At 39.5% G+C, this 12,369-nt stretch overlaps 1 protein-coding gene across 3 annotated transcripts in view; it reads left to right on the top strand.

Moving 5' to 3' along the window:
• The window catches only part of TXNL1 (thioredoxin like 1), a 29,715-nt gene extending 22,953 nt beyond the window's left edge, over positions 1 to 6,762 (top strand). The window contains exons 8-9 of one of the 3 annotated variants that reach the window (XM_019722207.3): positions 3,987 to 4,029; positions 5,439 to 6,762. In XM_019722207.3, coding sequence (XP_019577766.2) covers positions 3,987 to 4,025 — 39 coding nt within the window. In that variant the 3' untranslated portion in view covers positions 4,026 to 4,029; positions 5,439 to 6,762. Of the gene's footprint in view, positions 1 to 3,078; positions 3,862 to 3,986; positions 4,030 to 5,438 lie in introns of those variants that run through there. The other 2 variants (XM_019722212.3, XM_019722235.3) reach the window with 2 other exon arrangements.
• Positions 6,763 to 12,369: the final 5,607 nt, after the last annotated feature.

Genomic DNA, 12,369 nt, shown 5'->3' with positions numbered 1-12,369 from the left:
CTAATTGGTAGCAGTTCCTTAGGGTGACACTTAAAGTATACAACCACAGATCATAGAATTGCCACCAAGAGCTTTATCAGAACAGCACTCGAGTGCTGTCCACAGATTAAATATGCAGCAGCACGGGAGACGCAGTTATCACCATGTTCCTGACGGCTGCTCTGGCAGGCAGTCTAGAACTTGAGATGATTGTGCGAGCAGAAGAATTTCCCTACGCTGCCCGGGCCTGGAGGAAGAGGCTGACCCAGCCTGACCCCTGTTTGGGGAGATGGAGCTGTAAAACATCCTGAAAACGTCTATTTTTGATGGTATCCACACATCTAATTTTAATTCAATTACAGAAAAACTCATAAATTTTCATAACAGTGGATGAACTTACATGCTGTTTTTTACAAAATTGATGACAGTAGATATTTTAACTAGTCATTTTTCAACTATCATCTTCCTGTTTCACAGCATAATTAACTTTTGGGAGCTGTAGGAACAATCATGTACTTAGATCTGTCATGTTAAATGTTTGACATATGTATAATGACAGGTCAGAAGAAGCAGAGATTAAACATCTACATTTGTATGATGTGAAATATGCTGCACTGGGAAAATGTGTGAGCAACAAAGACATTTTGGCTGCCTGCTTTGTTACTTTGCCTGTTTGAATTAAATGCCGTTGCATTTAGCTTTAACTGTGCCTTGCGAAGTTTTCATAAGATCTATTACTATTCATAAGACCTATTATTTTCTCATACCATTAATTCAACTCTAGTTTCCTGCTTCTCATCTTAGCTTATGCTATTTGACTTCCATTTTTTAAGTAGCTACTACTCTATCTTGTCTGTCTTCTTACCAGCCTGCCATTTAGTTCCAGTTTCTTGAATGTGCATTGATAATTGTCCATCTAAAAATTTGTCTCTGTCTCTGTTTTTAGCATCCCCCATCCCACCTCTTCTAGACTAGTTTTTCTGTTTTTTGACTACCAATCTCACCTGTTTTGGACTGTAGTTAGGATAGCAAAGGTGTTAGACTGTTCTTGCTTGAGAGTGTTCATGCTTGCTTTATAATTTGGCTACGTGTTCATTCAACTAAATACTTTCTTATTACCTTATTTAAAATTACTATAGAGCAATAGTTTTCAAACTTTTTGGTCTCAGGACCAAATAATATTAAATATTATTGAGGATCAAAAAGACTTTTTTGTTTCTGTGAGCTAAACTTACAAGAAATATAAAAAATTTTTATTTACAAATAAACTTATTATACACTAACACAAATAATATTTTAAAATTAAAGTGTGTATTTTCCAAAACAAAACCAACTTAGTGAAAGGAGAAGCATTGTTTTATGCTTTTACAAATTCTTTACTGTCTAGCTTAGTAAAATAGAATCCTCTCGTTCTCCTATGTGCTTCTGCATTCAATCAGTTTTTCTACCACAGGTTATGTAGCCTTGAAAACTCAAGTCATACACTTGTGAGACATTGAGAGTTAGAAAGGCAAATAACAATTTAGCTTTATTATGAAAATAGTTTGAGCTTGAAGATACCCTGAAAGTGTCTCCAGGACACGCAGCCTGGACCACACTGAGAACTGCTGCAAGATAATTTAATACTGTGATGGACTCCTCGGTGTTCTGGACTTCTTCATCTCTTGCTTGTAATATTTGGTGCATTTTAAATTGGTTGAATGGTTTTCTTAATGTAAATATTTCATTATATTTCCTTTTAATAATTTCTGAATGGGACTTGTTCTGCTTGTGTCATTCATTGTCCTGTAGGCTACTCCTCAAAAGTAAGCCAATTTCAGTTTGGGGTTTTTTATTATTATGTTAAGTCAACAACTTCAGTGTAGGAAAATTGCAATAAAATTAGTTTATGTGTAACTGAAATTGGCCGATTTGGGCCTCGTATAGATGGAGTTGGTTATTAAAAATGAAAAGTTTGCTTTCTAGTGAAGGAGCTGACAGATAGGTGGTGTGGCATTGATGTCCCTGTCGTACTGTGCTAGGTACGGTCGTGATCCCTGGCTGTAGCGAGTGTATGTTCCTGAAAGATAATGCACAAACATTTGGAAAGTGAATCAAAATTAATCAAAGCTTAGTTCAAGCCCCTCTTCCTCCACGGAGTATTCTCATACTTTCCCAGCCCAGTGATACTTCCTTTTTTCCATCAATGGTTGGGGAAAGTATGAGAATATTTTATGGAGGAAGAGGGCCTTGAACTGAACTTTGGGAGTAGAAGTAGACAGAAGAAAAGATAGCAGTGGGCACTCTAGGTAGAACGGAAAACAGGAACTTGGGCATGAAAGTGGGAAGTGTAGGACTCATTCAGGGATAAGTCGGGTATGGCAGCACTTCCTTTCTTTACTGAGTCTGAATTTTACAGGGATTACACATAGGAATTAGAATTTCAAATTTAAAAATAGATTTGGCATGTATTTTCTCAGCACAGAAGAAAGTTTTGATACCGCTTTGTGTGGTAAAGAGAACTATATGAAATGGCTTAATGAATGATAAAATAGAATTGCTTAGCATTTTCAGTTTACATTTTTATGTTGTATGAGTTGTTCCTAGATAATTTTAGTTTTCAGAGTGTCATTGAACTTTTCCTTATGTCACTAAGATGACGGAAGCTAAGGTAACACTGATGAATCTTGGATGTGGATAGAAATCTTAGACCACCTTGCATGCTGTTACAACTTATAAGGCTATACTTTTAAGAGTTGGTAGACTAAACACACCTATGTGTGTCTCTGGCTCTTACAGACATTGTGCACAGATTATAACATACACTTAGGCTATTTGTTGTAAATGGATTCTTCGTGTTGCAGCATGAAAAGCTTGCCGTCTTAATTGGAAGTTGATGTTTTCTTTACTAAAATATGCTCTTTACATGGATTGCTTTATTTTAATACAAAAATAATAAAATATAAGTGTAACAGAATTGAAGGGGCTTCTGCTTAGGGAATGAGGTGCATGTGAGAAGCAGAGCAGATTTTCTATCACAGTAATAAAAACAGACTTTTCTAAACTGGCCATTTACCATATCAGCTATTTTTGTAACATTTCTGTCTGTTTATTTTTCAGCTTTTTTAATCCAACTCAAATGAACTAAAACCAGAAGATTTTTAAAAATGAAGTAATATAAAGATTGACCTTATCTCACTCCCCTCCTTGCTTCTCTGCTCATCTTGCACCTGTCCGCTCTCACCCTTCCCATGTTCTCATCACTGTCGGTGCAAGATCTCTACAGCTTCCGTCGTCTGGACCAGACTTACTGTTACCTAGGTTTCCTCAACCGTTTCTTTCTTCCCGTCTCATCTAGTCATGTTTCCCATTGGCTTTCATTTTGTTTTGGTTTTTGTTTGGGGCTTGCAACCAGGTGCCTTAGTTTCATTGCCGTACTGTATTGCTCCTGACTTTTGTTTTCCCTGTCTCATATTTAGTGTTGTACTACATTGTGAGAAATACTATTGCAATAAAATGTACATTGTCGTTAAATGGTTTCAGATTTAACTAGTTGTTGGATAATGTTTTAATCCAATCTGAAGTTTAGATTTTATTTTTTAGGAACTATTATAGAATCATTTTGGAAATCAAGCATGAACAGATTCATCAAGTTCTTTTATACTAGGACTAGTGCAATATATCGATTAGGTTGTAGTTGAGAGATGTGGGTTTCTTTTCTCATTGGAACTGTAGCCCAGAAGTCATTGCTGATGTATTGTGGGTACGTCGTCTGCTTTGCCTGCCCAAGTGAGCTCAAGGCCAGTTGAAAGACTTACGGACTGAATGTTAGACTAGTTTAAAACATTAATATAGAAGATCAATGGACTGACTCCTTACTGAATAAATATTTTTGACACCTAATTTTGCTGTACCTAGATTTTTGTTTGTCTGAGGTATTAATATGAAGACTTCAACATGAATAAAAGAGCTTTATGTTTGGGGTGAGAAAATCCATACTGGAGTGCTAAATTTCTTCTTTTTTACAGAGAATACATACTGGCAAGTTGAGAGCTATCAACCTGTGAAACAGTATGCAGATTTGTGTCTTCTGTATCACATCTGCTAAAATTTTAATTTTTTATATTAATTGGTTATGTTTTCTTTTGCTTAGTCTAATAGCTCTGTGTTTTGGTGTGTTCCCAAGTGATACAATGATTAGTAATGCTTTCAGTGTTCATCTGCTTAAATTCATTTATGATACACATAGTTCCATCTCCCCTTCTTTTTTAAGAAAGCTCCTTTTGGCTCGTAGAACCTGAATTTCTTACTCTCATCCACATACTTTTTCTGAAACTGTCTCTTTAGCATCTTTCTGGGTTTTGGGGCTTTCTAACACATGGTTTCCTTGGATCAGAGAGGAGTTCTTTTCAAATAATAAAAGTGGTTTTACTTGAGGTGGGGAAACAGCAGTTCTAGCATCATGTGATTGAGAATTCAGTGCAGAGGATTTTATAATCTCTCATGAATGACTTTGACCCATCCATGTTTTATTTTAGACCAGAAATGTGCTGAATGAAGACTTTTATGAGTTTTGCTTGATTCAGACATTACCATTTGGAACAGAATCAATTTAAAATACGAAACTTACATTTACAAATGTACATAGAAATATTTTTGTATACAAATATATATTCAGTAGCTTGCATGTTAATTTCTTTAGAGGCATCTCTGCTATGAGAATACATTATTTAATGATAAACTTTAGGTTTGAAGTAAATTATTCAATTAGAACATAGTTTGAATCCTCCCACAAAGGATTTGTTTTCTAGAACTGTTAGAAGAAACCATGTTTATTCTTTACATTTTTATGCTGCTACATTTACAGCATTTATAGCTGCCACATTTTAAAAACCCAATAATAGAGAATTTTTAATAATTGACAGACAAGATTTATTCTTTACATTTTTAGTAGTACATTTGTAGCAACCAGGGTTTTCTAAAAATAAAAATTGGGCAAAATTAGTCCTTTTAATCTGTTTTCATTCCATATCTATATATTGAGAGAAAAGTCTGGAAACTTGTCATCTTGGACATGAAGACATAAATTTAACATACTCTCTTAATTTGAGATTATTTGTGATTGACATTGATTTCTAATTGCCTAAAAATAATATGCCAAATACATTTCATTCATATAACATCATCTTTTTATTAACTTCTCTAAACTGTGAACCTTGTTTTGAAAAATTGTATTTTTCTTAAAACAGTGTGGGAACCAAAACTACCCTGCATGTGTGTTCTTTTTAATTCCTTGAGGCTGAAGGGAAGGGTCACAGTTTGGTTCAACAATGAAAATACACTGCATGCCAACAAAAATGCAGGGATAAAAATTAATACCAGGTTTTAAAGACGATTACCAATTAATAATATTATTTTGAAAATAACCCATATTTCTAAATCAATAAGATGTACGTATAAAGTTATTTTTGTTTTTCTAGGTAGTTGGCAAAAAAGGAGAAAGCCACTAAAGTACAAAAGACACTGGAAGACCCTGTTGCAATCAGATCTACAGCTCCTGGATAATTGCTTGATTCTCGCCAGAGACTGTCAATATTCCATTCATTGCCATTACCAATAAATCATTGCTTTTGTTCAGATGATATCACTAGTGTTTCTATTGTAATCTTGATACATGCAATTGTAAATAAAAGTCACTACTTTGCCAAGCTTAATTTTTGTCATTCTAAAGAAGTATTTTCTCTTTCCATTTATTTGAAAATTGGCCAACTTCTGATTTTAAAAGAGACTTAAATGTCTGGTAGCATATTGAGTGAAAGCCAAGTTTCTCTCTTTAGAGGAGCAAAACTGTTTTAGGGAATTAAGAAGTACATGTGCCCTCATGTGTTGCTATACACACACAGAACAAGTGATTTTGATAAATAGACTTGGAACAGCTAACCATGTTCAAATGAGTACTAACTCATGTTTTTTAAACAACGTTTGGGTACCTGAGCTATAGAAATTATTCAGATTAAAAACTACCAGAAATGAAAACAAGTTTAATGAAATCTAACTGTTCTCACCTAAAACTGTGAATTAATAGGACCACATATTTTAATCCCTTCTGGATAAACTTAAAAAATTTGAGTTATCCGTTGTCTTTACTAATAGAAGTGTGTTGAAATCCCACAGTAGGGGAAAATACAGAACTAAGAATTCATGAAGCAACGAATTTGTATCTTTTAATCAAGTATTTATTATTTTAAGTACCAAAAGATGCAGTGTAAATATTCAGAGAACTTGATTTAAGGTTGAAAATGAATTGGCCAAATGTATGTGTTTAAAAGGTCTTTCACAAAAGGCTGGCAAAACAAAACATCTGTTCATTATTTTTTAATCTTAAAACTATAAAGTATTGGTAAGTCTAATTTTTTAATTTCTCTACTTTTAGAATTTAATATTTTAATTTCTCTAAGTTTTAAAAATTCAGTGTTTGAAAATGCATAAGAATATTAATTTTGATTCAGTTAATTAAATAGTATATTTGAGGGCATTTTTGTCTAGGAATATGGTCGAGATACCATTTTTGCCTTTGGGAGACCAATGTGTTTATACAGGTTTATGAAAAAAATTATGCAGAAGTTTTTGTGTTAAAATAATCACTTTCTGAAACCCCAGTGTCATTAGATAATGTTTAATTCTTTTGTATGTAAGTACATTAACTGGTTTGTGGTGATGTCTATATATCTTATGTATTTCATTTTTATGTTGCCTTGGGTCAAGTGAAGGCAGAAGGGCAAGAAATAAAAGTTTGTAACACTCCTTAATGTAGACCATCTCAGATTAATCACGTCTGAAATTAAGGATAAGATTAATATCAAGAGTTTTGTTTTACGCTTTGTACACTTAATCTTTTTGAGTAAATGTTAAAGTGCCTCATCTGAAGTACTGCTGACCTCATCTTATTTATACTTGACAATTTGAAAACCCAGTGAAAGTAATTACATATTTGTAAAGGATTGGGCATCAGATTTATATTGTTGATGTGACTTTTCTATAACCCTATTGGTTGCATTATACAAACATTCCATAATTATTCAAATTGTAAATAGTGAAAAATGAATGTTTATAGGTAACTGTAACATGTTTCACTTTGGGAAGTTTTACAAATAAACATGCATAGTTGACATTATTTAAATTAATAAGCTGAAATGCTGATGTTTTCTCCTAAAACTGTGTGTGTATACACACACAGACACAGACACAGAGCATAAATAACACTGAATTTTCCAGATGAATCAGAAGAGCATTTGAAAAATGTAACCCCAGTTACTTTAATTGAAGCTATCCATTACATAATGTTTTCTCGAAAACTAATACTAGCTTTATTGTTTTGTCAGACATGGGAAAAAATACCTCACAGAACTTTTTCTCTTGATTTTGCATATTTTGTTATATTTCACATCAGGGAGCATTATCTGATATGAAACAACAATGAAATGCCCTGTCCATAATAGAAACAAAAGTATTTCAGTATAGCATTTGCCAGCATAAAGAGGTAAAGAGGAGCACACAGGCCCATAGCAGGCATTCGTGATCCATGTGCCCAAATTGTCCCCCAGTATCACTATCTTGTTTGAGGTAGCCATTTAATACGTTGGAGTTGACATGTGACTTGAAATATGCCTGCCATCTTTTTCTCAAGGCTTGAGGATGTGTGTGTGTGTGTGTGTGTGTATACATACATATTTGCAGCATTTACAGGTATGCTGTTACTGTACACCTCAGCATTTTATATACGGCTGCCATTAATACATTTGATATGGGGGGGATTACCTAAAATAGTTCAGGTCTTCCCATGTTCCTCTTAATGTATAAAATAAATCTTTAATGTTGTAATAAGAATAAAGCATTGCAGTTGAGTAAATTAGTCATCTTAAACCCTCCTTTGTAAGCTTTAAAGAAATTTAGGGCTACTGACATTGCTTGTATTTATATAGTTCAGTTTGGTACATTAAGTTTTGCACAGATGTATATCGCTTCTAAAATTGGACATTTCTAACCTTAGATAATTTCTTCTTAAGTAACTTAGAATAAGAAATCAATTTGTTCACATGGTAAAGGAAAACTTTGGACGAATATTTGTGTTCACTTAGCTTTACTACTTCATTAGGAGAGGTACTCTGCATTTTACAAAATTTTCCAAACACATGTATGTTTTATACATGTTGTCATGCGGGAGACCCTGCTCGCTGCGCCATTTTTCGTGCAGGGAGGCCTGCGGGGTCTCTGCTCCCGCTCCCCATACAGGAACGCAGGATATGGTGAGGCCAAAAAGGAACACCCACGGAGCCATAGGTAGGGGAGTCATACCACTTTATTCTCTCTGGCGGCACTATACTCTCACTGGAGGCTGGATCCACACTGTCCGCAAACCGCCATCCACACTTGCCAGCCCAGCCGCCATCTTCTTGCTAGCCCCATTCTTCCTTCTCTTCTCCTCCTCCTCTTTTCTCCCTTAGCCACAGCAGTTATATTGTGGCCAATGGCTCACTGGTTACAGCTGACGGCCAACTAGCCACAGCTGATGGCCATGCAATCACAGTTGGCCATTTACTACCTGAGCCAGCACCTTCTATGTGAGGCCGAGAGCCTGGAAACTACTCTCTGGGGCTCCGCCCCCACACTCCACCCCTACAGGCTCTCGCCTCACAATCTACGCGACAAGCGTCTTCCGCGAGGGGACCTGTGCGAGGAGCCTGGGGGTGAATGCAATATCCTGGACACAGCCAGGCTCTCTGGGCACAGCCAGGGTTTCTCAGGGCACCACCAGTGCTTCTGGGCACGGCCAGACTTCCTGGACTTCTTAGGGTACCACCTGTCTTCCCGGACACAGCCAGGGTTTCTCAGGGCACCACCAGTACTCCTGGGCACAGCCAGACTTCCTGGACTTCTTAGGGTACCACCTGTCTTCCCGGACACAGCCAGGGTTTCTCAGGGCACCACCAGTACTCCTGGGCACTGCCAGACTTCCTGGACTTCTTAGGGTACCACCTGTCTTCCCGGACACAGCCAGGGTTTCTCAGGGCACCACCAGTACTCCTGGGCACAGCCAGACTTCCTGGACTTCTTAGGGTACCACCTGTCTTCCCGGACACAGCCAGGGTTTCTCAGGGCACCACCAGTACTCCTGGGCACTGCCAGACTTCCTGGACTTCTTAGGGTACCACCTGTCTTCCCGGACACAGCCAGGGTTTCTCAGGGCACCACCAGTACTCCTGGGCACAGCCAGACTTCCTGGACTTCTTAGGGTACCACTAGTTTCCCCGGGCACAGCTAGGATTTCTCAGGGCACTGCCACTTTCTCTGGGCACAGCCACACTTCCTGGACACAGCCAGGGCTCTCAGGGCACTACTACTCTCTCTGGGAATAGCCCGACTTCCTGGGCACAGCCAGGGTACCTTCAGGGCTCAGCCAGACTTCCTGGACTCAGCCAGGGCTCTCAGGGCACTGCCACTCTCTCTGGGAACAGCCCGACTTCCTGGGCACAGCCAGGGTACCTTCAGGGCTCTACTACTCTCTCTGGGAACAGCCCGACTTCCTGGGCACAGCCAGGGTATCTTCAGGGCTCAGCCAGACCTCTCAGCGCACTGCCACTCTCTCTGTGCCTCTCAGGGTACCCTGCTGGAACAACAGCGACTCACAGTCAAGGTGCTTACATATTCTCAATGGCGGCCAGTCAAGAAACAAAAGCAAATATCCCCCAGTTCCACTAACAACAGTTCCCAAACAAACAGTCAAGCGGTCCATTAAATTAGGGATGGAAGGCAATTCCCCATAGTCCATAGTCATTCGCCAGGACTGTCCTGGGGGTGAGGGACGACCTTGACCTCACCCTCATCTCCCACGGAGGACTCAGCAAGCGTTACCTCCTGGGACTGTAAGTCCTGCATCCGGGCTGCCTGAGCAGGAACTTCCCCGGCCCACAGGGCTGCAACGACCTTCGCTTTCTCCGGCCTGTGCTGGTTGGGGAACCGTCCACATCTTTCCACCTCTCCACGGGGCTCCATCTCTCCAGCAGCTGCATGGCTTTTCCTGTGCTGGTGGGAGAACTGTCCACGTCCTCCCACCCCTCCACGGGGGTCCAGCTCTCCGGCAGCTGCTCCTCCTGGTCTTCCTCAGACTGGGTGTTCACACGCACAAACTGCTCCACCGCCCTTTGGAGAGCTTTGGCCGGCACCGTATCCTGCCGACTACGCCATGTGTCGTGCGGGGGACCCTGCTCGCTGCGCCATTTTTCGTGCAGGGAGGCCTGCGGGGTCTCTGCTCCCGCTCCCCATACAGGAACGCAGGATATGGTGAGGCCAAAAAGGAACACCCACGGAGCCATAGGTAGGGGAGTCATACCACTTTATTCTCTCTGGCGGCACTATACTCTCACTGGAGGCTGGATCCACACTGTCCGCAAACCGCCATCCACACTTGCCAGCCCAGCCGCCATCTTCTTGCTAGCCCCATTCTTCCTTCTCTTCTCCTCCTCCTCTTTTCTCCCTTAGCCACAGCAGTTATATTGTGGCCAATGGCTCACTGGTTACAGCTGACGGCCAACTAGCCACAGCTGATGGCCATGCAATCACAGTTGGCCATTTACTACCTGAGCCAGCACCTTCTATGTGAGGCCGAGAGCCTGGAAACTACTCTCTGGGGCTCCGCCCCCACACATGTAGCATGTTAGGTAAATGAATTTTAAGATATTAACTCTTATTCCCCAGTTAAACCTCTACCGCTTAAGGAAGAATATTGATAAGCATATTTTCACAGCAGGTTTTATTTTTAGATCAATACTTTTTATATGCCCAGCAAAAATAAGAATAAGTAAGCAGGGTAGAGGTTTTATAGGCTAATAAGGTTACATTTCAACTTTGTGGCTTATGCAAAATTATTAATGAGGTGTAAGTTATACCTGTAACGTAAGAGTTTGGATTTGCAACTAAAACTACACAGCTTGGAATAGTATTAAAATCTTAAGAATTGTAACCCTAAACCTGCTAGCGTATTTCTTCCTCTACACTTGCTATACTTCTCTAGAGAGAAGACATTTAGTTAGCAATTCTGGTAAGTTGAACTGGCCAGAATTAGTTGTGAAAACATGATTTGTTGATTTCTACTTGGACATGTGTTTGAGATACTGGCACATGATGCTCCTTAGAAGCAGGGTCTTTGAAGTTTGAATCGCTGCTCCTCTTGCTTGTAAGCTGTGTCATCTTGAGCAAGTAATATCCTTAGAAGCTTGAGTTGCTTAGGAACATTACCTTTTGGGCTTGTTAGGAAGATTAACTACGTAACTGTCTGGAACAAGTGTGACCCTGCTGTCCCATCTCACGGCCACTGCGTTATCGGCCATCCTTTGTTGCGAGGCTTAATGAGTGGCCTCCTAATTGTCTCTTTGCCTCTGACCTGGGCTCTATAATATTCCAAGGCTGCTAGTTATCTTACCTTTTCTAGGTCTTCATAATGTAATCCCTCTTTCTCCAGCCTTGTCCTCCCACCCGCACATTTCCCTTGTGTGCTGCACTGTACTAGCGGTTACCAGAATGTACCGATAATGCCTTCCTCTGACCAATCTTGCCCACCTGATAAATTCCTAACTATCTTCAAGGCTCAGTCCAAGCAAAACCGATAGAGGTAATACACATGATTGTGTATGCTTTCTCTGTTGCCTTAGCACCCTGTGGTCATTTCATCCTGGTACTTAGCAAACTGCTTTGTAATTATTCATAGCCTTATTGGCTCTGCTAGCTTACGAACAGTAGTGCAAGGATTTGTCTTTAGTACCAAAGTTACTTTGATTTCTATCAATAAACACAGTAATGAACAAAATTTAAGGTTCCAAGAGGAGATTGTAGGAATTCGCAGTTTAGAAGGGTAAAGAGAATTTAGCAGAAGTAAAGGAAAAGTGCATGGTATGTACACAGAATGGGAGAAATTTCTTGGAGAGGTGAGGGAGGAGACGAAGCGGGAAGAGCAAGTAGAAACCATAACAGGCTCCTCTTGCCACGTGAAAGAGATCAGACTATCCTTACTTTATGGGAGGAGTCGACAATGACTCACAAGTGTTTCACTTTTACAATTCGATGCAGAAATGTTGGTTCTTAGAAAAAGCAAGTTTGGAGGGGAAGTTGAATATGTTTTTGGACACGTTACCTTGGGCAATGTATCTGGAACGCCTTGTGGGCTTTCAGGTGAGATGTCTGGTAGCGTCACAGGAATGTGGTTTTAGAGTCTAGCGCTAGAAGTGGGGAGCTAGGAGTCATTTAGGTGATGAAAGTTGAAATAAATGTATGAAGTGATAGCATCTACCATGTTTCCCCGAAAATAAGACCTAACCGGAAAATAAGCCCTACCATGATTTTTCAGGATAACGTCCC

The sequence above is a fragment of the Rhinolophus sinicus genome, chromosome 4 (genome assembly GCF_057876585.1).
Source record: "Rhinolophus sinicus isolate RSI-liver-muscle chromosome 4, RSI-T2T, whole genome shotgun sequence".
Lineage (NCBI taxonomy): Eukaryota > Metazoa > Chordata > Mammalia > Chiroptera > Rhinolophidae > Rhinolophus > Rhinolophus sinicus.
The sequence above is the reverse complement of the archived record's forward strand: the minus strand, read 5'-3'. Positions and strand labels throughout refer to the sequence as shown.